This window comes from Pimephales promelas, chromosome 11 (assembly GCF_988280905.1).
Source record: "Pimephales promelas chromosome 11, fPimPro1.hap1.1, whole genome shotgun sequence".
Classification (NCBI taxonomy): Eukaryota; Metazoa; Chordata; class Actinopteri; order Cypriniformes; family Leuciscidae; genus Pimephales; species Pimephales promelas.
In genome coordinates this window covers 21206263-21233771 of record NC_142779.1, presented here as the reverse complement: position 1 = coordinate 21233771, position 27509 = coordinate 21206263, and the positions used below count along the sequence as shown (strand labels likewise).

Below are 27509 nucleotides of genomic sequence, written 5' to 3'. Positions count from 1 at the left end.
TGTGGACCCCCTAAACCTCCATTATATGACTGACAGACAACACCGGTTAGACCGAAAAATCTCAAAATTGATAATACTGTGGAAACTAAGACACCTACATCTTGGATGCCCTTGAGGTAAGCTGAAACATACCAAAAATTAATTTCAATGTGAACTATCCCTTTAATGGCAGAGCCCCGTTTAGAGCTGCTTCAGTGCAATGATACGATAATCACTACCGCTTCTTGTTTTAGTACATATCCATATACTTTACTATAGGGTCCAAAAGTAAGAGAACACTTCTTTTCACAGGCTAAATTCATCATGTTGTGCTGTCACATTCACACGAGTGCAATCTATTCTTTGCAGAGTTTCAGGTCTGAAAGTCCTCCCGCCATTCCACCACGACTGCCTCCTCCCCCTCGCCTGCAGCCACGCGTTCCGGTGATCAACGGGCCGACGGAAGGGCCGCTGCCGAGCCCCCCACCCCCTCCACCCCGCGATCCCCTTCCAGACACGCCTCCACCCGTTCCACAACGACCACCCGAGATCTTCATCAACTACCCGGTGAACATGCAGCCATCTCCAGGGATCCGTTTTCATTGGGACTTCACCAGCTCGCCAAGCACTCCCAACACCCCACCCGGCACGCCCTCTCCACGTGCTCCGCCCCCGGGCACACCTTCTCCACGCGTGCCCCGCCGGCCCTGCACACCCAGCTTCAGTCAGCCCATTCTGGTCCACCTGCCCCCACCCACTCCAGCACCTCCCATACCGCCTCGTCACAACTCCACCCCTGCGCTGCCAAAACTGCCACCCAAGACTTACAAGAGAGAACTCTCTCAATCAACACACACTCTCTCACAGCCTTCGCTACACACTCTCTCGCTAGTCGACAACAGGGACAGCAACGAATAAGAGCATCCCCCGACCTAAAATAGAGACGCGAGTGTGTGCGTGTTTTAACATAGTTTAACCTGGAACCAGACAATCTGATGCTAGTCGAAACCTGAAGACGGTCATTGCTCTTGAGGAATGTGATTCGCTCATTTTCTTTCACGTTCAGCATGCAGAGCTACGCAAGGTCATGTGCTCGTCAGCAGTACATTCTCGAATGAAAATGCAGCTCTGAGGCCTTTCACCATCATTAGACTCTGCTGTGGATGTTTATTTGGTTGCAGGTCAAAGGTCAACCAGGGTTCAACCCGAACACCCTCAGCACGCCTCTCTTCAGTTGCCTTTAACTCACAGCTGTGACCTTGACCAGAGATTGTACCCTTCAGGTGAACTCTTGACATTTTGGTGAGGGTTTTTCCTCACACTATTTAAAGCCAATATGATGTCTTAACCCCTCCCCTCAAAGGCGTACTCATCTATTCATTGATTCATCACAAGCCACACCCCTCCACCGATACTTACGACTCGTGATTTTTCGCTCCAGACTCTTAATGTGCCTTCAATATCAGTACTGAACAAAATTGAAGTGTCTGAAAGCATTCGCCTTGACCATGCTTAGAACAAATGTCTAGACAACACCGTTTGTGCGCGTGTGTGTGTGCGCGAGCGTGCTCCAAGTATTCTGTACAGAGTAACATATCTGCCCTCACTTCTCACCTCTGCGCCCCAGTTGCTGATGTATCTACTGACAATCTCAGTCTGAGACCCACCGGATTCACACACTGTTGTATAGTGTTTGGTGTGGACCAGTGTCAAGTTTGTGTGTCTTAATAGTGTGCGGTGAGCCTTTTTTTTGCACTTTAGGGCAGTACTGTTACAAAGAAGCAGAGGACAAAAAAAAAAAACTCACAATCCTGTGACCTTATGACCCTGTCCTGCTGACCCCCGTCCTCTGGGCTGGCCGGGACAACCGTCAGGCTGTGTCCCAAAACTCATGTACTTGGGGACAAAGCGCTGCGGTCCGAATGTTCTATTGTAAATCACGCCTCTTGCTTTCATTCAGGTCCTCTCATCAACCAAACCAGGTCCACACAGGAAGGGCTTTGTAACCAGAGCAATTCCTCTCAAATTGACCATGGCGATCAGCCATAGAGGGACTGCAGTGTTTTGTAGTGATGTCACATCCTGTATGTGTAGACACTCATACTGGCCTTTCCCACTGAGCTGATTTGTCAATTGGTTTGAAGTGTTAGTAAATCCCCAAAAACTCACTGTTTCTGTGTGTGTGTGTATGTGTGAGTGTGTGTGTCTGTGCGCATTCCAAGGCCTGTAACTGCTTTTGTACCATGTTCTCCATGAGACTCATTAATAAACACGCAGTCTTATTTTCTACGGAATGTTTTTATTCCTCTGACTTTATGTACATTGTTACATTTAAAATGTTTCTTTCTCTGACAAATCAAATCATGCTGAAACTTGTTGAATTTAGCTGTTGTGAGCTGCATTGCTGCATGTCAGTTCACAGTGAGAGGAACTGTTGTCGTTTATTTAAAACAGTGCAGACTCATGAATATTAATTGTTTGCTGGCATGAGAGTGTGTCAGACTGTACTGCAGGGTCCTTCACTGTCCTCACTGTCATGCCACACTGCTTCAGCCCGCTGGACTCCAGTACCTCTATATGCAGATCTAAAACAACAGATGCACACATTACCACTTTCAAGTGCCCTTAATTGGCATCACACAATTTTAAGTATAGCACAGGGATGACTATGCACATAATTGAATTGACATGCAGTACTGTGATTTCATTTGGTATGTTTGGAATAGCATACCACTTCACATATTTTTATATTACTATTTTCACAATATTCTATTGTAGGCATATATAGTTTTTGGGTTTAGTGGCTATGCAGACAGTGACCTCAGAGGTGCGTGCTTTTGAATATGTTGCTAAAATGAAGCAAAGAAAACAGTCCTCACTTGACACTGCAATTTTATTCATACAGTATTGTGTGCATTAAATGAACATCAATGTTTTTAATTAGACTGTAAGGGCATATTTAAAATAAATAAATTATGTACATTGAGCCAGTTATCACAAAATAAACCCTGACACTTTTATGTTATCCCTTGCATAATAAAGATTGGATTATTCCATTAAATTAATGTAAAATTTTGATTTTAAAGGTGCAATGTGTAAAAAAGTTGAGTATCTATTAACAGAAATGCAATATGACATCCATAACTATGTTTTCAGTGGTGTATAAAGAACTTACTTAATTAACCGTAATGTTTTTATTACCTTAGAATGAGACATTAATAGCTCCATAACCGCGGGAATCCCCTTCTATGAAGGTCGCCATGTTGTGACGTCATATTCCTACCGTAGCCGAACGCGAACACACAGTGCTACAGAACGCGTTTCATCACTACCTTGAAAGAGAAGTAGCGGAAAGCTGGAAGCTAGCCTTACACTCCGTGAGTAGTGACTTTTCCCTTGTGAGTGGTGTAAAATATGAAGTTGGGATTGTTTCATGTAACTTAGTTCTCCCTCGCTGTGTTATGGGTTTGTTATGTTGGGGATAGATGTGCTGTTACGTTCGTGAGACAGGCAGCTGATGATTAGTATTCATGTCATTGACCGTAAAACAGTACGTTACAGGAATCACTAACCCGTCGATAGAGACTTTTAGATCACTAAAGTCGATCACGAAGAGTTTTCAAAATCAGAGAAAAAAGCCTATTGTGTGTAGTAAATAGTATCTGTGGGATGCGGAGATGACATGATTGTAACAGCGCGCGCACTTCCGACCTTTGGACTCATGCAGACGCGTCCCAGCTCAGCCACAGTAACAGCTCATATTAGCCAGCTAAACTATTACTACCCTGTTAGAAAAAATATACAGTATAGCTGCTCCCTCGCTGTATTATGGGTTTGCTACAGTATGTGTGGAGAAATGTGCTGCTGGTTACGTTTGTGAGACAATCAGCTGATTACTATTATTATATTAAAACCCTTGATCCTCACCTGACTATGGCTTTGTAAACAGTATCCATGATGTGGTTTATAATGGACTGTGGTACAGAAACAGTGACAATGTTACACACTCTTGGCTTACTCTGGCTATTTCTCTGCTGTCTCAGCCGACGAGATGTTTGTCCCGTTTTAGCAACCGTAGCTTCTTCGAAAGGGAGGGGTGAGCAGTGGGCTGAGCCCTTAGTGCAAACCTGGTGCAAACTCGCAACCGAACCACTAGATGTCGCTAAAAATCACACATTGCTCCTGTATTTTACATGCATGGATGGTATCAGCATCCAAAATTAACACTTACCAAGTGCCAAATGTTAAATTAGTTCAAATTGAATGATAGGAATCTTAATGTAACTATTTGAAATACATATTTATATAAAATTACACAAATGCATAATGTTCCAGTTCCTAACATAATGTAAGTTTTGTTTTATTCCTACTGACCACTAGAGGCAGTGTAAGCACTACTGGATTATCGCAGGTGCACAGACATGAACCAATCAGGCTTTCAGTATTCGGAGAGAAACAGGAGTTTTTCCCATAAGCGTCAGTTACTAATGCAATGATAGTGAACCTTATCGAAAGGGAATTGTTTTCTGAGGTTATTAAATGTTAAAAACCATATACTGCATATTTTGGTCATCAAGGTAGCATGCTATTCCAAATGCAGCTATACGCCTCTTACCGTGATTGGTCGGTCTCTTGCTGTTGATTCATGATTTGATTGGTTGAGCTGAAAGACACAGAGTTCTCTTTTGCAGGAGTCACATCACTCTGAAAGAGAAAAGATGAGAGGTTTTCTTAATGTTTTGGTAATATTTACCTCTCAATTTCAGACTAGCTTGAACTGTATCTCAAGGGGTCATGTAAAAAAAAAAAACATTTCCTCTTTTTGAATAAAACTACATAATGTAACTTCTTAAAATGTTGAAACTAAGCTGCAAAAAATTGTCATCCCAAATTTTGATACAGCACAATGGGACAGTATAAAATGTTCATGTGAAACTGAATTAGAGATTATAAGTGAACATAAGGGGAAGGAACTATGATTAAAAGTTGTAGGATGGAGTAGTCTCAAACCTGTGAGTAAATTGGCTCCCAAATCGGCCGAAAGGCACTGGCGGGGATTCTGTGAGGTTTTGGGGCACGAGTTTTTCCTTGTATCCCAATGCGAACCTCGGCAGGAATAGGAGCCCGTCTCGGAATCTGCCACGGCATGCATAAGCTTCCCCCCGCCTGTACGGCTGAAGTGTTGTGAGTGTATGAAGGTTTGAGGAGAACTGGAACCTCGTTGTCCTCTTCGTCATCATCCTCATCATCATGAGCCTCCGCTCCCCTGAGCCGATTTAAAGTTTCATCTGGGCTACAGGTTGTCACAGAGGAGAAGTCAAACACGGATGCATCGGCCACGTCGCAGTCTGTGTCCCCGTCATCGAGACGAGGGGGTGGAGGGCACAGGTCAGATGTGTAAACGCGTCCATCAAGTCCCGGAGACCCACAAACACGTACAGCCAGACCAGCCGAGGAGCTCTGACTCTTGGCAGCAGTGGTGAGGTTTCCCCCTACATCAACAGGTGGCCCAGGGTTCAGAAACCGGCCAGCCTCTCTAGGATGACAAACGAAGGGAACGCAGATGGGACCCGTGTGGCTCCGCCCTGCGCTGCCATTCCACATGTACTCTGAAGTCCAGCCACCATGTGGCAGCTCACAAATATGCTCACGGCCATTTCTAAAGGGGAAACAGTTTCTGTTTTATTATGTAGATAAAAAGAGTGTAATTTACATTTTGCAGAATGCAGTTAGTATTTTATATAAGGTGAGCAAAACTTAAAAAAAAGTCAATCCTTATTATGTTTAATCTAATTGTAAATTACACACATACTGTTTATATGAGGGATTTAAAAAATGGTTTTCTTTTTATATGTATATTATATACACACACACACTCACCTAAAGGATTATTAGGAACACCTGTTCAATTTCTCATTAATACAATTATTTAATCAATCACATGGCAGATGCTTCAATGCATTTAGGGGTGTGGTCCGGGTCAAGACAATCTCCTGAACTCCAAACTGAAAGTGAGAATGGGAAAGAAATGTGATTCAAGCAATTTTGAGCATGGCATGGTTGTTGGTGCCAGACGGGCTGGTCTGCAGTAGCACCTCATTGCAGTACACAAGATCCAGGGGGGAGTTGGATCCAGATCTAAAGAGTTGAGATGGGTAGGTTTAGGTATATGTAAGGTGGGAAATCCCCTTGGATTTAGTGTTCTGCAGTGAGGACCATCTCCTGGTCTGAGTATTTCACAATCTGCTCAGTTACTGGGATTTTCATGCACAACCATATCTATGGTTTACAAAGAATGGTGTGAAAAGGGAAAAACATCCAGTATGCGGCAGTCCTGTGGCCTTGTTGATGCTAGAGGTCAGAGGAGAATGGGCCGACTGATTCAAGCTGATAGAAGAGCAACTTTGACTGAAATAATCACTCGTTACAACCAAGGTATGCAGCAAAGCATTTGTGAAGCCACAACACGCACAACCTTGAGACGGATGGGCTACAACTTCAGAAGACCCCACCGGGTACCACTCATCTCCACTACAAATAGGAGAAAGAGGCTGCAATTTGCAGGAGCTCACCAAAATTAGTCAGTTGAAGACTGGAAAAATGTTGCCTGGTCTGATGAATCTCGATCTCTGTTGAGACATTCAGATGTTAGAGTCAGAATTTGTCGTAATGGTGTGAGGGATATTTTCTTGGCACAGTTTAGGCACCTTCGTGCCAATTGGGCATCATTTAAATGCCACGGCATCCCTGAGCATTGTTTCTGACCATGTCCATCCCTTTATGGCCACCATGCACCCATCCTCTGTACACCATGTCACAAAGCTTGAATCATTTCAAATTGGTTTCTTGAACATGATAATGAGTTTACTGTACTAAAATGGCCCCCACAGTCAACAGATCTCAACCCAATTGAACATCTTTGGGATGTGGTGGAACGGGAGCTTCATGTCCTGGATATGCATCCCACAAATCTCCATCAACTGCAAGATGCTATCCTATCAATATGGGCCAACATTTCTAAAGAATGTTTTCAGCACCTTGTTGAATCAATGCCACGTAGAATTAAGGCAGTTCTAAAGGCGAAAGGGGGACAAACACAGTATTAGTATGGTGTTCCTAATAATCCTTTAGGTGAGTGTGTGTGTGTATGTGTGTGTATGTATGTATATATATATATATATATATATATATATACAGTATATTCACCTCCATCATTTTTAATCAAAATGTCATATTTGGATCGCTTTTCAGCAACTCAAAATCCAAGCAAAGGACCCACCTCAATTTTTTTCTTTTTCAATAATCTGTCGCTACCTCGGTTTCATCACCACTTTATGTGATATTATGAAGATAAAATGTTTAAAATTTAAATCATTGCCATTTATTTTGTAATTGCTCTACAGCCAATAGATATTATTCAAATATAATCTGTACTTACAGGCTCCATAGTTTGATTTAATTGATTTAATTAATACTTTTCAGTACATTTAGATTTTTTAAAATGTTTAAATCAATTAAAAAAGTTTATTTTAACCCTTAAAGCAGGAATTCCTAAACTCTATTGAATTAACTCCCTTAAGTTTAATTTAATTTGTTAGAATTTGCTTTTATATATTTTGGTATTTATTATTTGTAAGTAATTATTTAGTTGTTTAAAAAAAGAAAAAGAAAAGAAAAAGAGATTTAATAAAGGTGTACCTGTATCCTCCAGTTATGTAAGTAGCCAGATTCAAATGTCCATATGCATATTATTTAAGATCTGCATCATCTCTTGAAATTGGATAGAAATAGCTCTCAAACCGAGCTTGATCAGATAATTTTCTTCAAATTCAGGGGGTTAATATGAAGGCTTTTTATGTATGATTGTTATCAGTCTGATTTTTTTTTAACAGATTATTAGGCTATATGTAAATGTATTCGTTTAATTTAAATGTAGTCAAACTAGCTTGATTATATTCCAAGAAAATGTGACTGAGCCATACAAATGTAGCCATAAAAAGACTTTCTTAAAGTGACTTTTATTTTGCTCTAATTTCTAATGACACACTGGAGTACCTTAAGATGCCACTAGGCCGAGGTAGCGTCCGTGAGATGCCAACGCGACAGCATTTCCTCTGGTGTACAGTGTTGTCTATGCCTGCTCCCGCTGTGACACTGGCTGAATCCACATTAGTGTTGGCACAGTACTTAGTAAAGGCGGAAGGACCACTGTCGGGGCTCTCGGCATTGCATCTGCTTCTCAAACTGCAGACACACTAAAATTAGCATCAACCACCTGCCACAAAAGCCAGCTTTAACCAGTTAGACAGAATAGTACTTCATAAAATTCACATTTACTGAAGCATTACGTGACAGACAAAATAATCCAAAAAACACTGACCCTTGTTTAGGCCCCACCCCCTCTTTGCATGGCCCCGCCTTCTCCAAGGTCATGTGACAGCTTGTGCAGAGATCCGACAGCACCCGTTCGCTCTCCTGTAGTGAACACCAGTCTGTGTGCCCAGCGCCAGAACTGCATAACAGAGCCTGGTGGAAATAGTAAGTGCAGTTGAGAAGATATAGTGTCTTTTGTAGCAACACTGGAAATTAAAGTCCCTTAGAAACTGCATTTTAGGAAGAAAATGTACACTTTTTGTAGTGAAGTGCTTGGCAGCGATATAGTTTCTCAGACAATAGTGCAGTAGTGAGCAAAGAAGACCTAAGCTGGCACGAGTTCAGCAATGCAGTAATGCCATCTGGACCTGCTCAACTGTGCATAGCATTAAGTGCCAACTGACGGGTTACAACCCTAGCGTCACGTCTAGCATCACAACGTTTTCTCTATTTCTACATTTAGAACTTCAAAAGTATCTTCTTGACTATACATTCCTAAATTTAACATCACTAACAACATCAGCTGTTTAATTGAGTCAGGTTGCACATTTCATGATGGCTGAAACTTAAGATAATATATAAGGATTAAATACAACTTCTTGAACACTGTTGCTGAGTCGAAACTGCATACTAGCATACTACTCCTACTATTTCTGCCACAGGAAGATATAATAAAGGTAGTCGTACACTAGTATGCGGTTCTGATTTCAACACGTCATGTCATGCTGTCGATTACCACAGAAAATATTTTTGACTCTCAGTTTGTAAAAACAAATAACAAACATGTTTGCAGTAATGGAAGCTCATCAAGTATGTACACTCACCTAAATGATTATGTTTGACCCCCTTTCGCCTTCAGAACTGCCTTAATTCTACGTGGCATTGATTCAACAAGGTGCTGAAAACATTCTTTAGAAATCTTGGCCCATATATATTGATAGGATAGCATTTTGCTGTTGATGGAGATTTGTGGGATGCACATCCAGGGCACGAAGCTCCTGTTCCACCACATCCCAAAGATGCTCTATTGGGTTGAGATCTGGGACTGTAGGGGCCATCTAATACAGTGAACTCATTGTCATGTTCAAGAAACCAATTTGAAATGATTCAAGCTTTGTGAAATTGTGCATTATCCTGCTGGAAGTAGCCATCAGAGGATGGGCACATGGTGACCATAAAGGGATGGACATGGTCAGAAACAATGCTCAGATAGGCCGTGGCATTTAAACGATGCCCAATTGGCACTAAGGGGCCTAAAGTGTGCCAAGAAAATATCCCTCACACCATTACACCACCACCACCAGCCTGCACAGTGGTAATAAGGCATGATGGATCCATGCTCTCATTCTTTTTATGCCAAATTCTGACTCTACCATCTGAATGTCTCAACAGAGATCGAGATTCAACAGACCAGGCAACATTTTTCTAGTCTTCAACTGACTAATTTTGGTGAGCTCCTGCAAATTGCAGCCTCTTTCTCCTATTTGTAGTGGAGATGAGTGGTACCCGGTGGGGTCTTCTGCTGTTGTAGCCCATCCACCTCAAGGTTGTGCGTGTTGTGGCTTCACAAATGCTTTACTGCATCCCTCGGTTGTAACGAGTGGTTATTTCAGTCACAGTTGCTCTTCTATCAGCTTGAATCAGTCGGCCCATTCTCCTCTGATCTTTAGCATCAACAAGGCATTTTCGCCCACAGGACTGCCACATACTGGATGTTTTTCCGTTTTCACATCATTCTTTGTAAACCCAAGAAATGGTTGTGCGTGAAAATCCCAGTAACTGAGCAGATTGTGAAAGACCGGCCCGTCTGGCACCAACAACCATGCCACGCTCAAAATTGCTTGAATCACCTTTCTTTCCCATTCAGTTTGGAGTAAAAGCATAAAAGCATTGAAGCAACTGCCATGTGATTGGTCGATTAGATAATTGAACAGGTGTTCATAATAATCCTTTAGGTGAGTGTATATAGTACTTTAAATGAATAAAATGTGCAACTACATAAAAACTGTCCACAAAATTATTAAGCAGACCAACTGATTTTAACACTAATAATAATCAGAAATGTTTCTTGAGCACCAATTATTCGAATGATTCCTGAAGGATCATGTGACACTGAAGACTGGTGTACTAATGCTAAAAATTCAGCTTTTCCATAACAGGAATAAATTACATTCATAAAAAAAGGAAAAAAAATTCCCTTGGTATAATTGTGGTATAATTCCCTTTTCACAAGATGTTAAATAATTCTCTGATGTCTCCTGAGTGTGTATGTGAAGTTTAAGCTCAAATTAGCCCACAAAACATTTTTTAAAGCATTTTATAATTGTCACTTTTTGAGGCTGAGCAAAAAATCTCTGTTTTTGTGTGTCCCTTTAAATTCAAATGAGCTGCTGCTCCTGGCGGAGCTTCAAGAGCTTGTGTGTGCTATCAGCTCTGACGATCTCACACAGATACACACTTAAAAATTTCAAAAACTTTTAGCCTTTTATGTTAGCCAGAGTTAACTATCTTCTAGCATATTCTGTCACGATAATCTATAAATCGCGTTCCTGGGGATGGGGTTTCTATACATTTAAGGGTTATTGATGTCAGACACAAACCCGAGAGAAAGCTCATGTAGTCCCTAACAGCCGTTTGTTGTAGTCCTTAAAAAGTGATTTCTGTAAAAGAAAATATCTCCCTTTGCATTGAACTTTGAGCGTCATTACTTTGCAGATGTTGTTTTTGCTCAAACAGCAACAGTACACACTAACTAAAGTTAGTTCAATCAAAATCAACCACACCTTTAACATAATCAAAATAGCAAGTATTGTTTTTATTACAGCTAACAATTTATTTCATTTATTTTTTATCAAGTTCATTTGCACACATGTGACTCACCTGTATAATGTTCAGGTATGCGTGGATGCGGGAAACCGGAGCGAACAGTAGCGAAAGCAATCTGCAGCTCTCTTTCTCCTCCTAGCAGAAAAATATTATAAATAAATACATGAAACCAATATTGCACAAAAGTTAAAAATCAATAGACTGTGCGTGCACTTATATATAAAAGTTATATATATATAAGGCCTTGTTGCTTTAGACACATTTGATAGTCCCTTGCATTCAAAACTTTAAATATTGTAAAATTCATAACATGAAACAGGAAGATCTTGCCTGAGCGTTTTGTGGATTGTTGTGGGGTGTAGTTGTACTGAACTCTGTTTTTAGGACAGTTCCCAGACCGTACACATATCCCAGATATGCATCAGAGAAAGACTTCTGCAGAGAGACAAGTTTGGGGTCAGTAATTTTAATTGTTTAAAAAAAAGAGCAGTTCTGTGAAACATTATTACAATTTAAAATATCTATTTTCTACTATGATATATTTTAAATTGTAATAATGTATTCCTGTGATGGTAAAGCTGAATTTTCAGCATCATTGAGTCACATGATCCTTCAGAAATCATTTTTGTAGCAAAAGTCTTTACTGTCACTTTTGAAACATTTATGATGACAGATTATTATGTTACATTGTTCTGTCCAGTGAGGTTGAGAAAAGCCTCCCCAGCTGCACAGCTTCTCTCATTCGTGGTCAGGCGTTCTTCTAGGGTGTTGCGGAACAGCAGGTGGCGCTGTAGCAACTGATCAATATGCTTTACAAACGCCACACTGTCTCAGAAACACACAAACACGCTTGTTATAATCCGTGATAATTACAGAGATAAAGAGATGACATGAAATAGTGATAATATAGTTCTCTACTTTTGCTCTGTAGATTTATATTTCTCATAGAGCTGTTTCAAACTAGACACATAATCTCGCTCAGACTGCAACAGCATCTCTACCACACCGCGCCTCCTGCCTGACAGAAAGAAAGGAGGAACATGAGGACCCACATGTGAATATTGAGCTGTTAAAAGTCTCGGAGAAGAGGTGATTTACCTCGCCGTAAGCAGCTGTGTGTTCCCTGGCAGGAAAGAGCATCTACACCTGAGAAACAGAAAACAAAATCATTGTGGATTTTTAAATATAACTTACTTCTCATTTAATTCCTACCACATATTATTTAGTACTTAAGAGTTTATGTTTAAAATTAAAGAGTTTATTTTAAAGTCACTTTGAAATCAAAATTGACAATTCTTTTTTTATTATTATTAAATATTGCAGTATTTATTGTTTAAAAGCTTTATCGCGCTCATAATCTTTTTTTATTCATGTGCATTTATCATTTTTAAAGTCACCATGAAATCAAAATTGGCAATACATATTTTTAATGGAATATTACAGTGATAATTATAAATTATTTTACTACTTTTAATTGTTCAAGAAGCCATTTTATCTCGGATATACATCACAATAGGAAAGAAACAATTATCGCAACTTCCATTTCATTCCAAATTTAACATATAGTTTAAAAACAAACATATTTTATATAAGCATTACAAATATTTTTACCCCAAAAAATGAAAGCTCACCTGTATTCTGTCTGGCCCATTGCCACACCTGTAAGCCCTGTAGGTAACAGTGTATGAGAAATGCTCCGCCCACAGATGAAAGGGGAGGAGCCTCTGCAGCACCATCACTCTGTCCGATACCGTCATCCACTCCATTACTGTACTCATACACACATTGGCACACACTTTAACACAGTTTCAGTCTTACATTCTATGGGTAAATGCGTGTGTGTGTATGTGTGTTTACTTCTCTCTTTCTGGATTCTCTGGTGGTTTTCTGTCTTGTGTCTCACAGAGCTGACGAAACTGACAACGTACCTCCTCCAGCTCCTCCTAAAAAGACACATGAAAAAAGTGACATACACAGATAAGATTTTAACCGTTTTTCTCCTTTTTCCTTCTTTCCTTGAGTTTGTGGTATCTGTAATTGAATTAGTGTCATTTATGTAATGCATGTTTGTATTTTAATAATTGTCATTATTCGTAATGTATTGTTTGCATTACCTGCCTAGGAACTACGGATGTAAATTAGCAATGTTGCTGTAATCCGGTACGTTTACATTTGGTATTTTATATTGATTTTCATTAATGTGCGTTGTCACAATTACATAAACAAATAAAGAAATAGATTGATGCTGTCACCTTGAGGGACAGCACCAGACTCTCTAGGTGAAGTGCGCGCTTGTTGCAGCCGTGTCTTGTGTCCTCCAGCTGGCTCTGCAGCTCAGTATCTCCCTGCTGAATCTGATTCAGCTCCAGCAGCGCACGAGAAAACCCTGCCCGCAACTCGCACACCATGCCTTGAACCTGAACACAACCAGATGAGACAGAATACTTCATGAAGATATTTAATCAATGTATGCAGATTGCACTCTTAAAGGGGACCTATTATGCCCTTTTTTTACAAGATAATATTTACAATTATGTAGGCTAATAAAAAGTCATAGATGTTCCTAATATGTCTGTGAAGTTTCAACTTAAAATACCTCACAGATCATTTATTATATCATGTTGTAAATGCCCATTTTTGAGTGGAAGTATCTTTAAATGCAAATGAGCTCGTGCCTAATAGACACTAAAACATCTTTTGGTTTTGATTATCGTCTCTATTGCGGCCAAGCTCATGTTACATTGCAGTTCTTCATCATCATGAAAGTTTATTTATTGCATGTGTTTTAAAGCCATACACGTCTAAACTTCAAATTTATGGTTTTCGCATCCAGAGCTGGCTGTCAGATAGCCCGTGAGTATTAAACTAAGTTCTCTTTCACGTCTTAATGCGCTTAAAAACTGTCAAATGCATGCAAGGTTATGTAATAAACAAACAAAGTTCACATAAACACAGTCGGTTATGTCTGTGAACGTTAACAGCAAGTAAAGAAATCGCATCTGTGTATTAAAGTGAAAGCAGCGTAATGTACAGTACCTTCTGCTAAATATCAAATCAAACAAAAAAAAATCAATCACTGCTCTTGATTGAATAGCTTTAATAAGAATACATTTCTTACTTAAATGCTGATGTTAAATGCTCTGGCGAGGAGATAAACAGACTGTGTACAGTTCACTCAGGGTGGGGTCTATGCTAATAAGGTCCATCAGCATTCGTGGGCGGGGGCTTGTTTTGAGACACTGCTTATGGGGATTTAAAAACAGGAGTGGGTGGATTTTTACCATTAGGGTGATATATACGTTACACACTTAATTAATGTTCAAACATCATGTTAAAGTGAATTTTGCCTAATAGGTTCCTTTAACGAACATTTTGGGGTCAAGCATAGTTTAATTTCTTGACTTAATTTCCATATATTTTTCCAGGCCTAGTAATCATAATTAGATTCAATTATTTGATATTTCCTGATTTTCTATGACAGTGGGAAACCTGAATTACACATACCTACCCAAAGACAAAATAATGTTTAAAGACCCATGAAGATGCGATAAATTAATGTTCATTGCTCATATAAGTTTCTTGTTATTACTCAAAGGTGAAAGATTGTCGGTGTGTGTTTGTTACCTTAGAGATCTCTCTTTCCATGTCTCCCTCATGAGATTTTCTTCTCTGTGTGTGGATACACAAACATAATTTAACACACAGTCTCAAAGGTTTGTAAACATTCTCTGTGGGGAAGCTTTGACTACAGGTGACTACTGAAATTTATGTTGCTGAATTAAAACACAACCATATGGTTATGATACTTAGGCTACTGTAGCCATGATCACTTTATCAATTATATATATATATATATATATAATTGATAAAGTGATCATGGCTGTGATCATATATTTAAAACAATTTATTCACCACAGCAACAGTAAAACCTGAAATCACCAACATTGTGGGAACAAGCAGCATAACAACAATGTTGATGAATGTCTAAAACATTCATCCAGTGTAATGTCTAAAACAAATTCTAAATAAGCAGAAAGGTTTGTGTAAGTGTTAGATTTAAGGCCCGTTCACACAAAGGTCAATAACTATAAAGTTAACGATGAAGATATATCCAAGGCAAGCTCTCGTGTTTCTATGAAATGCGCGCTCTTGTGTTGTATTTTTACCATGATTTTTACCTAGAGCTGGTCGCCCGCCCCGACGCCTTGTCCGCAAATCCCAGGTGGGGGAAAGATACCTGCCAAAGAGCTTCTCCACCTACAGCAGGGAGAGGCAACAGATTTATAAATGTTTTGTTTTATTTTTTCAGAAGTATTTCACAATCTTCTCATTAAAACAATTTACAGTTTTGTACAATAACGTAAAATCAAGTAACTTTAGGCTATATAAAATCCATATATAAAAGTAAACAATTCCTCAACACAAATCTTTATAATCAACCTAAACTCAATTAATAATAATAATAATTATAGCAACGATGATGACTATGATGACCGTGCAGCGCGCGCCCACTTACCAGAAAGCAAATCTTCAAGATTTCTTTTTCAGTTTAAACGTTATTCCATTTCTCTGACATAGTGACGGCCTCATGTTTCAATAGTTGTCTCTCCCTGAGCTCTTGTATCCCGGTGTCCCGTCTATCCGGTGTCGTGCAGTACTGCGTCTAACTGCGGGAGGAGGACAGGACACGGACTGACTGTGCGCGCGCCGTCCGGTGTCCCTCTCGGGACCGTTCACGCGCTCTTGGCTTGCACAGTCAGCAAAAGAGCGATATTGCTCTTTCACGTCCACTCACACATTATATGAGAGGTATATTATATATCATTATAGGGACGTGGTTTACGATTCACTTGAATTTGAACTTAAATACAAAGAATATTTTGTGCCGTAATCAAGATAAAATAAGTTCCATACATTCGTACATTTATATAGTTCACTTCAAAAAGGCTGAAAATTAAACGGACACACGACTCATTAATATTTAATTCACAAATTTTGCGAAACTGCGGGCAGGGCGTGTCTTATATAAACAGAGGCGTGGATTTTAAACATGTCGAATATGATTGGACAAACGAATCCTTTCGGTATGTTTTGAAATTTCCGCGCATGCGCAGTGGGGAGTGTTGTTTCTCGGTGAGTTCGATTGTCGATTCTCTCTCTGTCGCTTACAACTTTGTTTCTATGCGGTAATTAATGCTTCGGATGAATAACTTGTTGTCGAGTGCGAGAATATAATTAGTTGTGCAAACAAGAATATTTCTGCTTATATATACACCTTTTAATGTCACCCAGCATGTTATACTATTATTGCTAATAAATTTACACTAAATACATCTGAATTTTCATAAGAACATCTCAGTTCCTTTCCCACATGATAAGCACATCCATCAGAACAAGCTGCTGTTTTGGATATCGGTTGTTTGGATGTCAGTGTCTCGGTTTTTTTCTTGGTGTCATTACGTTTATGTGCATGGTAGACTGCGGAAATGAGGACAAGTGAGTTTGATTCATCTGACGAAGAGGATTTTGGTGAAGAGGAAGCCACACCTCTTCAGATCTCATGGTTAGCAACATATACATGTGCAATTTTGCATTTACATACTTAACATAGATTTTAACTGATCGTGTGTGTGTGTGTGTGTGTGTGATTTGCAGGTTGTCTCTGTCAGCGGTGGAGTGTTCCCAGTCTCTTGGCATCTGTTCCTTACCTGGTAAAATTAATTCCATAAATGAGGCAATTTTTTTCCTAATAAAAATTGTTATTTAAAAAAAAAAACAATTTTAAAAAGCACCAGATTTGCTTTGATTGTTTTTTAGGGATGCACAATTTGGCCCAAAATTCTGTGATTATTTATCAACATGACTATAAAATAATAATAATTATTACTAAATTCAAATATTACTAATGTAATATTTCATTTTTAAATAAAATAGGCTACTATTTAAGAAAAATACTAAATGACCAAAATACTAAAATGATTGACCAAAAAACTAATGATTATTATTTTACTGTATAACTGTACTGTACCAAACTAAAAACACCAGATCATGAGGTACTTGTGTGTACATTCATGGGCAAAAGTTTTGGCAGTGACATAAATTTCACATGTTTGCTGCTTCAGTATTTGTAGATAATGTTTCTATAATATACTGGAAACCAATTATTCAGCATTTCATAGGTTTTAAATTATTATATTGGCAAAAACATTCAATGTATGTAGCAGAGTCAGTATTTACAGTGTTGACCCTTCTTCATAACCTCTGCAATTCGCTCTGGCATGCTGGATATCAGCTTCTGCGCCACATTCTTCTCTAAAGAAAAATTGTCTGACAAAACTTAGTATGAAAGTCATCATTGCTGTTCAATAAATGTGGTACATAGAATTATATGTTGCTCAATTTAGTTTTTGGAGTAATACAGTCTATTCTTCAATTTGTGACCGATGTAAAATAGAAGGCGGCTCCTTGTCACACATTTTTTGGTTTTGTTCCAAACTGTTATTTTTAACCCATGTTCTGGATTGATTCCTTTTTCAAAAGTTTTTCAAAAATAAATCGAGGCGGATCATGCCAACAATTTTGGGATCCTCTGGGACATTAAAAACTCTTTCAAGCTTTCAGCAATGACCTCTAATGATGGCCATGATTCTTACTAAAAGAAGAATTTTCAAAGCTTGGTTTAAAGGAGCCGTTTGCAAGATTGTGGCCACTGCAATGGTACTCTGGGTACTGCAATCACTTTCAAATTACTGTAGAGCGGTATATACATTTCTTGAATACAGCTCCTTTAAATTGAATTGCTTTGTCATACAACTGGAAGGCATGTTTTTTTTTGTTTGTTTTTTTTTTTTGATTGATTACGGTTGCCATTTAAACTCGTTGATTTAAACTCGCAATTGTGAGTTATCAGGCCAATTCTAAGGGGAAAAAAAGGACTAGCTTTTTCCCCTCAGAATAGTTTATCTCACAATTCTGACTTTATATCACGTGATTTCGACTTTATATCACGTATTTCTGACTTTATAATATGCAATTGTGACTATATATAAATGCAATTCTGACTTTATATCTCGCAATTCTGACTGTATATCTCGCAATTCTGACTTTATATCTCGCAATTGCGACTTTATATCACGCAATTCTGACTTTATATCACGCAATTCTGACTTTATATCTCGCAATTCTGACTGTATATCTCTCAATTGCGACTTGTATCACGCAATTCTGACTTTATATCTCGCAATTGCCACTTTATATCACCCAATTCTGACTTTATATCTCGCGATTCTGAGAAATAAAGTCAGAATTGCGAGAAGTAAATTCGCAATTGTGAGAAAAAAGTCCGAATTTTGAGATAAAAAAAGTCGCAATTACCTTTTTTATTTTTCATTTTTCTGCACACTAATCTAGAAACAATGTGAATCAACACCACAACAACTGAAGCAGCAACCTTAGTTTGCAAAACACCAAATTTATGCCGAAGATTTTGGCCATGAGTGTAAATGACCACAGTGCTTCACTCTAAAACACACAACGCAAATATTTAATTAAACTGCAGCCTTTGTGATTTGAAAATCAATTTTGAAAAGCCATAACGTTTCGGTTTTATTTTGATTGATTCCACAGCCCTAATTTCTGCCCATTTTTAGGTTGCAGATATAAAGAAATCAGAAGGAACCTGCAGAAAGATGTTGGTGAGTCTAGCTGACACACACACACACACACAGTAATGGTCTAATCCAGTGGTTCTCGACTGATTGGTTCATCAGTTTGCAAGCAGCAATTAGCAAACGACAATGATCCAATCAAGTCTCCACCTACTTTTTGTTCTCCGTCAAAATGCTGACTCACTATATATGCGTCACAATAGGGGAGAGAAAATACGATCACGATTTCTATTTCATGCTAGTTCATTTGCATAAGTATGGTTTGTTTCATTAAACCCCTAAAATTCAAGAGGCTAATTTTTTTAAATTTTTAATTCAGCCTGTGCTATGCCATATGCTATTGAATATAGCAAGGCCTGTTCGTGGTAATATTAATTCATTTTAATGTTAGGATTGTTTTCTTTACTTTTGTACAATAAACAATTTTGTTCACCACTTGATGTTCTGAAGCACAACCAGTTAAAGTGTGCGTTGTGTGCAGTGTGTACATGGGGGATAGGATTACTGTGATTTATCTGTGGTTTGTGTTTGTGTGTAGCTGAGATGTGTGATCAGGGTGTGGAGGACGTGTTTGTATTCTGCACCAGAGGAGAGCTGGTGCGCTACAGAGTGCCATGTCTGTTAGAGGTTTATTCTCAGAGTGGGCTCAGAGTGCACCACCTCCCCTTTCCAGACGGATGCGCTCCAGAGCTTCCTCAGTGCTGCTGCATCCTGGAGGAACTGCACGACTGCCTGCAGAATCAACGCAAGACTGTCATACAGTAAGAATAAAACACTCTCAGTTACTGCATTCTGTGATATTCTTCCTCTTCCAGGGAGAAGAAATGGGATCATTTTTCCTTTATAACAAATCTAACAGAAAAATCTATTTTCTATACAGTATATCAAAACCGGTACTACGGTGTTTAGTTTTTACCTTCTAACTGTCACCCCCCCTTTTTTGAATAGACATGAAAATGCACATTTCGAACTTAAATGGTTGTAATTCAAGAATGCTTTGGAATATAGACATATGATTGGTCTTGTTTTAAAGAAGACATTTGGCAGATTTTTGTAGAAGTGAAATAAATTAAGAAAGTGAAACAGAAAAAAAGTTATAGAAGTTTGAGTTTATGGAAATGTACAATGTAAAAATATTAATTATTCATATTTTACATAAAATATATATTTTCAAAACCTGGGCTACTCTAAAATGGCAGAAAGATCAAAGCCAAAAATCTGAACAAGTTGTGTTTCAAATTTTAGGTTGATATCTCAAAAAATGAGCTTTCAGTTAGATTTTGTTTGAGCGCAGTACCAAACTTTTTCACTAGGGCACAATCAGACTCCATTACTGCCCATATAAGGGCGCCTGCATTTCCATTCGTGTTTTGAGTGATATGAACCATTATTTTCACAATTTTCATACAATTTCTGAAGTAGAGAGCCTATTCAGAAGTAGCATGGGAAGTTTGGCAGATTTTGATATGAATTGAACCTCTAAGAAACACATACAAAGAACACGCATGTAAGTCATAGCTAGCTGCCACGTCACAAATGGTGAATTTATTATTTTTTTCTTGATATTTCAAACTTTTCAGACCTTTTTTTTTCCAAAATAATTGAATGGATTCTATCTTTTGAACTTTTGGCATGAAAACAAACTGAGGTATCTACCATTTTTTCATGATTTTTCATGTTTACTGCTATTTTAAAATAAAGGTCTGAACACGCCTTATGAGTATGAAAATATTCTTGTTTTATATTGATAAATTATGGCTCCTCTGTAATATATTTTGAAAATCAGTCACCAAATATGGAAACTAGAGATTGTAAGCTTTCAAATGATATATAGTTTGTCAATATTATTTAAGGTATTTACTAAGATATTATTGTTTTAATAATATAGTGGCAAACGTCCCACCTGTGGGACGGTGACAGTTAATTAAACTAACTTTATTTTAAATTTAGTTTTAGGACAGGTATATGTATTACTATTATTTAGGATTATTTTTTAAGAGAAATGAATACTTTTATTCAACAAGGATGAATCGATGTGAAAAGTGACAGTGACGACATTTATAATGTTAAAAGGTTTCTTTTTCAGATAAATGCTGTTCTTTTTAACTTTCTAGTCATCAAAGAATGTCAAAAATGTCAGTTTACACAAGCTCAACATTGGTTGCTAAAAGAAAATTAGCATATTTAAATGTATATATATATTACATGAACATCAGAAGAACAGCAGCTTCTAATTGTGCTTGTATTCCTCCACAGTTGTTATGGAGGTTTGGGACGCTCAGGAATAAGTAAGTATCAAATGTTCAAACTGAGCGCAGTGTCATGATTAATGTTAGTCCCGTGTGTGTGTGATTAGGAGTTTAACTTGTGTTTCATTGTCACAGTTGCGGCATGTTTGCTGCTGCAGCTCTCTGTCTCCATCACGCCCAATGCCGCGCTGGAAATCCTGAGGGAGCTGAGAGGAGGTGGAGCCATTCAGACTGTCAAGGTAAGAGGCAACATCTGAAAACCTAGATACATCACTTCCCTTAACCATTCAACTAAGTTGTTAATTATGCTTCTTTATGGCCTCTTATAGCAATACAACTTCCTTCACGAGTTTCGGGAGAAGTTTGCAGCATATCAAGAAACCAAAGAGCGGCTTTTAGAGAGATCAGTGTCCCGATGATCAACCTGACATTCATATGATTTGAAAACAGGAAAGAAAAAAGACGAATTGTTTTGATTGGTTGTTCTATGGATGTTCTCTACCTTGATCACGAGTGCATTTGTTTCTATATTCTGATGACACTTTAAAAATTCTTTACTTTTATAAGTTGATCTAATAATAGTGTGCTTAATATATAACGTTAGCTTTGCAATTAAATGAGCTTTGTTCACTTAAATGTGGTCTATATAAGGTGGCCTATATAACATGTTGTCTGCATTAATCCTGACCAGTGGATCAAGTTGAGAGTGATGCTTCTTTTTGTGTCTGGGAAACAATATATTCCTTATGTGAGTGACAGTGATTTGAATGGCAGATTAAATTCATTAGGCAGTTGTTGGCAATACTTCTTAGCAATTCCTTCATACCAAAGTGGCCATTGGAAAGGGGATATATTAAGTTTTTAACCATTACTGGAGAAGTTAACCAAGGTAACAAGTACCAATGCCTTTACATTGTTCAGAGATACAATAATAATCACAATCAATGCAGTCCAATTGCTACAATTTATGGCACTAATGATTATAAACCTTTTAGGTTTTTCACATGATCATTTTAACACAGTGTAGGAGCCAAAATTTGTGTTTGTGCATTTTGATATTGGGTGCTGTTCCTTGTTTGTACAGTGGGTGTCACTCTATTATCACCTGGGGTTAAATGCATAAAAGAAGGATCAGAACTGCCAACAGGAAAGGGGTTTTGTCCCGGAAGGGCAAAAGGTTTTTGACTGCTATGGCGCGGAAACGTATTGTTGATATTCAATTTTGTATTATGGATATGGTTTACCGTTGAAACTGGATGATGGAAATTTACCTCTGCACGGACAAACAAATAAACTTTATACTAAACAACACAACAAAGTCTGGAGACTCTTCAGAACGACACAAAGAATAGGTACAGCGCGTCAGCCAGAGCACTCCTGGGCTAAACCACCTCAGTAGCCGTCAGTATTAGATTGAGCGTCTACATTTAGTCAAAAACCTGGCTCAATTGGAACTTTGTTTGAAACGCAACGAGATGGATTAAGAGGATAAACTGCCTTGTTGGCTTGGGGATTCAAGTTACTACGGCGGATGCAGTCAGCTGTTGGTGAAAGGACGCGGAGGAGCTACTAGCCGGCTGTCGGGATCACTGGATCATCGCAAGGCGCCCAACGCAAGAGGTATGTGCACGCTACATTTTTGGCCATTTAAATTGTGTGCACACATAAAAAGGGCATATAAACCCAATGCATTGGTTGCCAGATACGGCGGACAATAGACTTTTCACGGACTGTTATTGCGAACTTTGAGTGACTGTTTGTTGTTATGGAGGAGATCGTGACGCAAGGTCAGATCGGGACTGGTGTGCTTAAAGTAACACCAGGTAGCTTTTCAAGCTTCATAATATATTTCCAAGTCTCTTATGATGGTACATCGACTTACAATAGGTTGAATGACACGTCTGCCATAGCCTGACAGGGTCTGTAGCATTTTAATCGTACTTTTAAATTTCGGGTTTCGGGTAGTAACCCCGTGAACAAAGAGAACTTCAAAATTCGACTGCTTTACGGCATATATTACGTCACTTCCACCACCACCACCACTTCCTTAAAGAGTAACTAAACCCCTGGTCAGAGCCTGACTCCACCCACTAGCAATATTTGAAAAATGCTGAAAAAATGGGCAGACCCCAGCGGGGCCAGGGGGCGTGCACCTGAGACCCGCCGTTAGTGACAGCTGCTGTCAGACTCTAAAATAGAGCGAGACTGGAGTGACGCAAGTAGCTGCCTTTGCAACAGAGCGGCCATTTGGAGTCGAGGACTTTTCTCCCTCACCTTCACCTGAAGTGAGGGTGAATTGTATGTAGACACAGGGCCAAATCCATTCGAGCCGCTGACTCACACTGCGGTCTTAACTCCCGCATCGCGACCGGCATCTGATGAGTTTTGTCGTCGAGTTGATCTCAATAGCGCACGCTCTGTGGGCATGTATTCATATTGATATTCTGCCGCTATGTGCAAAAATCCAGCAAAATGCACCGGCTCGTTTGTCGACCCCAGAGGATTAACTTTATCCTAACCATAAATTGTGATTAAAATATGATCACTCACATCAAGACGCCGCTGCAGTGGAGGAGTCCATGCAGGACGAGCAGTGTTTGGCACTGCGTGTGCAGCTGTGTGGAGAAGCCCATGTCCACCTCTATTCCGTTACTATCCTGATCACTGTACTACACACTGATAAATATATGCTAACTTGAAGCTATCCTAACTGTACTATGCTACTAGCTACACAAAATAATCTAAATTATCTATAGAATGCTAATGCTAAATAGATGCAACAATACGCTATCCTGATTGTTTTCAAAAATAATCTAAATAACTATATAAATGTTATGCTAACTAGATGCTATGCTATCCTGATCGTTTTCAATACTCATAAATCCAACTCCTGACTCGCTACAGTAGTTTTGACGGAACCAGATGCTTTTATACCAGGGGCTTCCAAGGGCGTCGTGAGCTCGCACCAAGGGTGTGACAGAGTGCGTCTGAGAGTTCCCTACGTCAGAAAGTACCCCTACTGCAGGAGCTTTCCGTTTAACCTGAAGAGGGCAGCACTCAGACGTTTTTACACCATATATTTGAAAATCAAAACACTTTATACTCAATTGTCAAAAAATGTACTCGAATCAATGAACAGCATTTATGAAGCTCCATTCTTACAGATCATTAACTAAAAAAAGTTGTTTTGGTGTTTAGTTACCCTTTAAAAACGGATGTGCGAGCCAAATGTTATAGTCATGGCCTAAGCAGCACAGAAAAGCAAGAAAGCAAAGGTTTTATTGGAGCAAAGCAAAAAGAGAAAGAACGCGTTAAAATCAGAAGGAGGATAAACTTTGGGCTAGCGTTTTCTCGCTGGCGTGAGCTGAGGGAGGGGGAGGAGGGATGCCCACATAGACGGGTGCGTGACCGATGCGGACTTGGCTGTCTTGCTTTTGGACCCTATGTTTTGGACTAGTAAGTGTATTGCTTGCATACTATCTCTTTGTTTTTGTTTTTTTGTCTGCCTGACTATTTAACGGAAGCTATCTTATCCCCTGTTTATCTTCATGAATCAAGTAATGATAGTAGAGTAGCGAATTATCAATCTGGTAGCTTGTAAACGATATTCTAGAAAAAATTTTAAAAAATGAAAGCCTATGTCTAAACAGGGTGTACAAGTTTGGTAGGGGCTACATTCTTGCAAGTAAATATAAGATGTACAAAATAATATTTTAGGATACATGTCTTTGATATTAGTTTATTTCTCTTGCCTCAAGCTATAATGCAAATCGATTTGTAAAATTTGCAGATTCATTTATGGTAGCTTGATATTATAATATGGACAATATATGGTTATTATCTACCACTCAACATTGCATTGAAGTATCTTATAGATTTAGTAAAATGGTAACGAATAGACTAGGCTACTATAATGACGCTGGCTTGTAAACGTGAACATTGTGATCATTTGACGATAGAAAAAATAAAACCCATGACATTATATTCATATGACATGCTGAAATTTATGCCACTGTACCTGGGATGAAGACATTTAGTTCTACAGCAGCGCTCATTGTCTCTACCACCACGAGCTGTTCCCATCTTTGAAGGTGACCCTCTCCAATACAGAGCATTTATTAAGGCTTTTGAACAAGGAGTGGAAGTAAAAGCAGAAAAAGCAGATTGTTTGTACTATTTGGAACAATTTACAAGAGGACCGCTACAAGAACTGGTGCGTAGCTGCCAACATATGGAGCCTGGGTGTGGTTATGTAGTGGCAAAGGGTCTTCTACAGGAGCACTTTGGCAATCAGTATGAAATTGCAACAGCTTATATTGAAAGGGCTTTGACCTGGCGACCAATACGAGCTGAGGATGTAAAGGCACTTCAAAACTACTCCTTATTCTTGCGTGGCTGCTGTAATGTAATGGAGGAGCTCCAGTATATGCAGGAACTGGATATGCCTGTTATCATGAGAGCCATTATTGCAAAGCTGGCATTCAAAATGAGAGAGCAATGGAGGACCAAGGCTCACGACATAATGGAAAGAACTAACGATAGAGCTCATTTTGAGGATATGTTCACATTCATTGAGTGTCGTGTTAGTATTCTTTCTGACCCCCTGTTTGGTAACATACAGGATTCATCTCCACCAGGTGTAGCTGGTATGAAGAATCTTACCAGGTCTAAATTCCAGCCCTGGAACAAAGTAACTGGAAATATTGTTGCCACCACAGTAACATCTAGGAACTTGTCGGAGCTGGTAAAGGAGCCAATATTGCCTCCAGGGAAGGAAAAGAAAGTTGGATGCTTTGCTGTGCTCGTAGTCACCTGTTGGAAGAGTGCAAACAGTTCAGTGGAAAAAAGCAGAAGGAAAAGATTACATTTTTGAGGGAAAAGGGAGTTTGCTTCGCATGTTTGGGTCATGGTCACATGAGTAGGGATTGCGATAGGCGCTTGACTTGCAAAGTTTGTGGCCAAACTCGTGCTGCATAATATTAAAAGGCAAACAACAGCTATGGTACAGTCAGAGGAACCATATAATGACCAGCCAACATCGCAGGAAACATGTGGACATACAGGGGCCGGTAAGGACCAGTGCGTTCTGTCCATTCTCCCTGTAAAGGTGAAATCTGCGAAGGGAAATTGTATCATAAACACCTATGCTTTACTGGATCCTAAAAGTTCAGCCACAATCTGCACGGAAGATCTAATGCAGAAGCTGAATATTACAGGCAGAAGAACTAATTTCTTATTGTTCACCATGGGGCAAGAAACTGTTGTTCCAGCCTTCTCGTTGACTGGTTTGGAGGTATCTGATCTGGACAGCAATTGCTTCTATAGGCTCCCAGAGGTTCTCACACAAATGAAAATGCCAGTTACTTTGGATAACATGGTAAGGCCCGAAGACCTAGCTAGCTGGCCATACTTGTCAAAAGTACACATCCCAAGCCTGAAAGCAAATGTTGATCTCTTGATTGGGACCAATGCTCCCAAGGTATTAGAACCTTGGGAGGTCATTAACAGCTGTGGAAATGGCCCATATGCTGTTAGGACGGTACTGGGATGGGTCGTTAGTGGTCTGCTGAATGGTAACAGGGGGGCGGTGGAGAAGGATCTTCCCGCTGCTATGGTGAACAGGATAAACTGGAAGAGATGCTGACCATTCAGTACAATCACGATTTCAATGAAAGGAATATGGAAAAGAAGGAAATGTCCAGAGAAGATTGTAAGTTTCTTGAAATTATGGAGCACTCGGCAGTACTTCAAGAAGGTAAATATTGTTTGAAATTGCCCTTCAGGAATAAGAAATTCTACCTCCCCAACAATCTTGCAGTGGCTAAGCAGAGGATGAAGGGTCTGAAGAAAAGGTTCCTTAAACATAGACACTTGCACCAGGACAGATTATATGGAAAAACTCATTGGTAATACCTATGCCGAGCAAGTACCTCAGCAGAAACTGCATTATGAGAGAGGAAAGGTGTGGTATATTCCTCACCATGGTGTCCACCATTCCAGAAAGGGTTCCCTTCGTGTGGTGTTCGACTGTGGAGCCACTTGTAAAGGGGTCTCGCTAAATAGTGAGCTCTTGCAGGGTCCTAACTTCACCAGCTCGCTGCTAGGAATTCTAACCCATTTTAGACCGGAACCTGTGGCTTTCATGGGTGATATCCAAGCCATGTTCCACCAGGTGAGGGTTGCTGAGGGAGACAGAGACTTTCTGCGCTTTCTCTGGTGGCCAGATGGGGACATCAATAAGGATTTTGTGGAGTTTAGAATGACTGTACACCTGTTTGGCTCCGTTTCGTCCCCAAGTTGTGCAAGCTGTACTCAGAAGAACTGCTAATGATAATAATTCTGAGTTTTCAGCTGAAGTTCTTCAATGTATTAAGCATAATTTTTATGTGGATGACTGTTTGAAGAGCTCAGCCAC

At 39.3% G+C, this 27509-nt stretch overlaps 3 protein-coding genes across 7 annotated transcripts in view; 2 read left to right on the top strand and 1 right to left on the bottom strand.

The window, feature by feature from the left end:
• sos2 (son of sevenless homolog 2 (Drosophila)) overlaps positions 1 to 2268 on the top strand; it is a 29840-nt gene extending 27572 nt beyond the window's left edge. For both annotated transcript variants that reach the window (XM_089117176.1, XM_039656220.2), the window contains one exon: positions 349 to 2268. In XM_089117176.1, coding sequence (XP_088973302.1) covers positions 349 to 897 — 549 coding nt within the window. In that variant the 3' untranslated portion in view covers positions 898 to 2268. The remainder of the gene's footprint in view (positions 1 to 348) is intronic.
• Positions 1423 to 16134, bottom strand: si:ch211-67f24.7 (uncharacterized). Of its 4 annotated transcripts, none has more exons than XM_089117177.1 (16): positions 15695 to 16134; positions 15345 to 15435; positions 14803 to 14847; positions 13431 to 13595; positions 13036 to 13121; positions 12810 to 12946; positions 12277 to 12324; positions 12097 to 12196; positions 11865 to 12003; positions 11509 to 11613; positions 11233 to 11313; positions 8360 to 8505; positions 8035 to 8223; positions 4990 to 5638; positions 4595 to 4683; positions 1423 to 2564 (listed from the first exon to the last, which is right to left on the bottom strand). In XM_089117177.1, exons 2-16 carry the CDS (start codon positions 15345 to 15347, stop codon positions 2477 to 2479), a joined length of 2070 nt encoding a protein of 689 aa, XP_088973303.1. In that variant the 5' UTR covers positions 15348 to 15435; positions 15695 to 16134; the 3' UTR covers positions 1423 to 2476. The 4 variants fall into 4 exon arrangements, with proteins under 4 accessions (XP_088973303.1, XP_088973304.1, XP_039512155.2 ...); XM_089117178.1 differs by having other exon boundaries at positions 15345 to 15426; XM_039656221.2 differs by having other exon boundaries at positions 15357 to 15435; positions 15695 to 16133.
• A 128-nt stretch (positions 16135 to 16262) lies between these two features.
• cdkn3 (cyclin dependent kinase inhibitor 3) lies at positions 16263 to 21896 on the top strand. The gene is made up of 8 exons (XM_039656224.2): positions 16263 to 16311; positions 16656 to 16741; positions 16834 to 16889; positions 18828 to 18872; positions 19384 to 19606; positions 21102 to 21133; positions 21230 to 21333; positions 21424 to 21896. The coding sequence occupies exons 1-8, from the start codon at positions 16285 to 16287 to the stop codon at positions 21511 to 21513; spliced, it is 663 nt and encodes a 220-aa protein (XP_039512158.1). The 5' UTR covers positions 16263 to 16284; the 3' UTR covers positions 21514 to 21896.
• Positions 21897 to 27509: the final 5613 nt, after the last annotated feature.

Coding starts and splice junctions, on each gene's coding strand:
- si:ch211-67f24.7 (XM_089117177.1), bottom strand. Junction 11,314..11,508: donor ACAATCCACAAAACGCTCAG/GCAAGATCTTCC, acceptor TTTTTCTGCTAG/GAGGAGAAAGAGAGCTGCAG. Junction 4,684..4,989: donor GGGAGCCAATTTACTCACAG/GTTTGAGACTAC, acceptor TTTCTCTTTCAG/AGTGATGTGACTCCTGCAAA.
- cdkn3 (XM_039656224.2), top strand. CDS start 16,285: ATGCGCAGTGGGGAGTGTTGTTTCTCG. Junction 16,742..16,833: donor ACACCTCTTCAGATCTCATG/GTTAGCAACATA, acceptor TGTGATTTGCAG/GTTGTCTCTGTCAGCGGTGG. Junction 21,334..21,423: donor GAGCCATTCAGACTGTCAAG/GTAAGAGGCAAC, acceptor GGCCTCTTATAG/CAATACAACTTCCTTCACGA.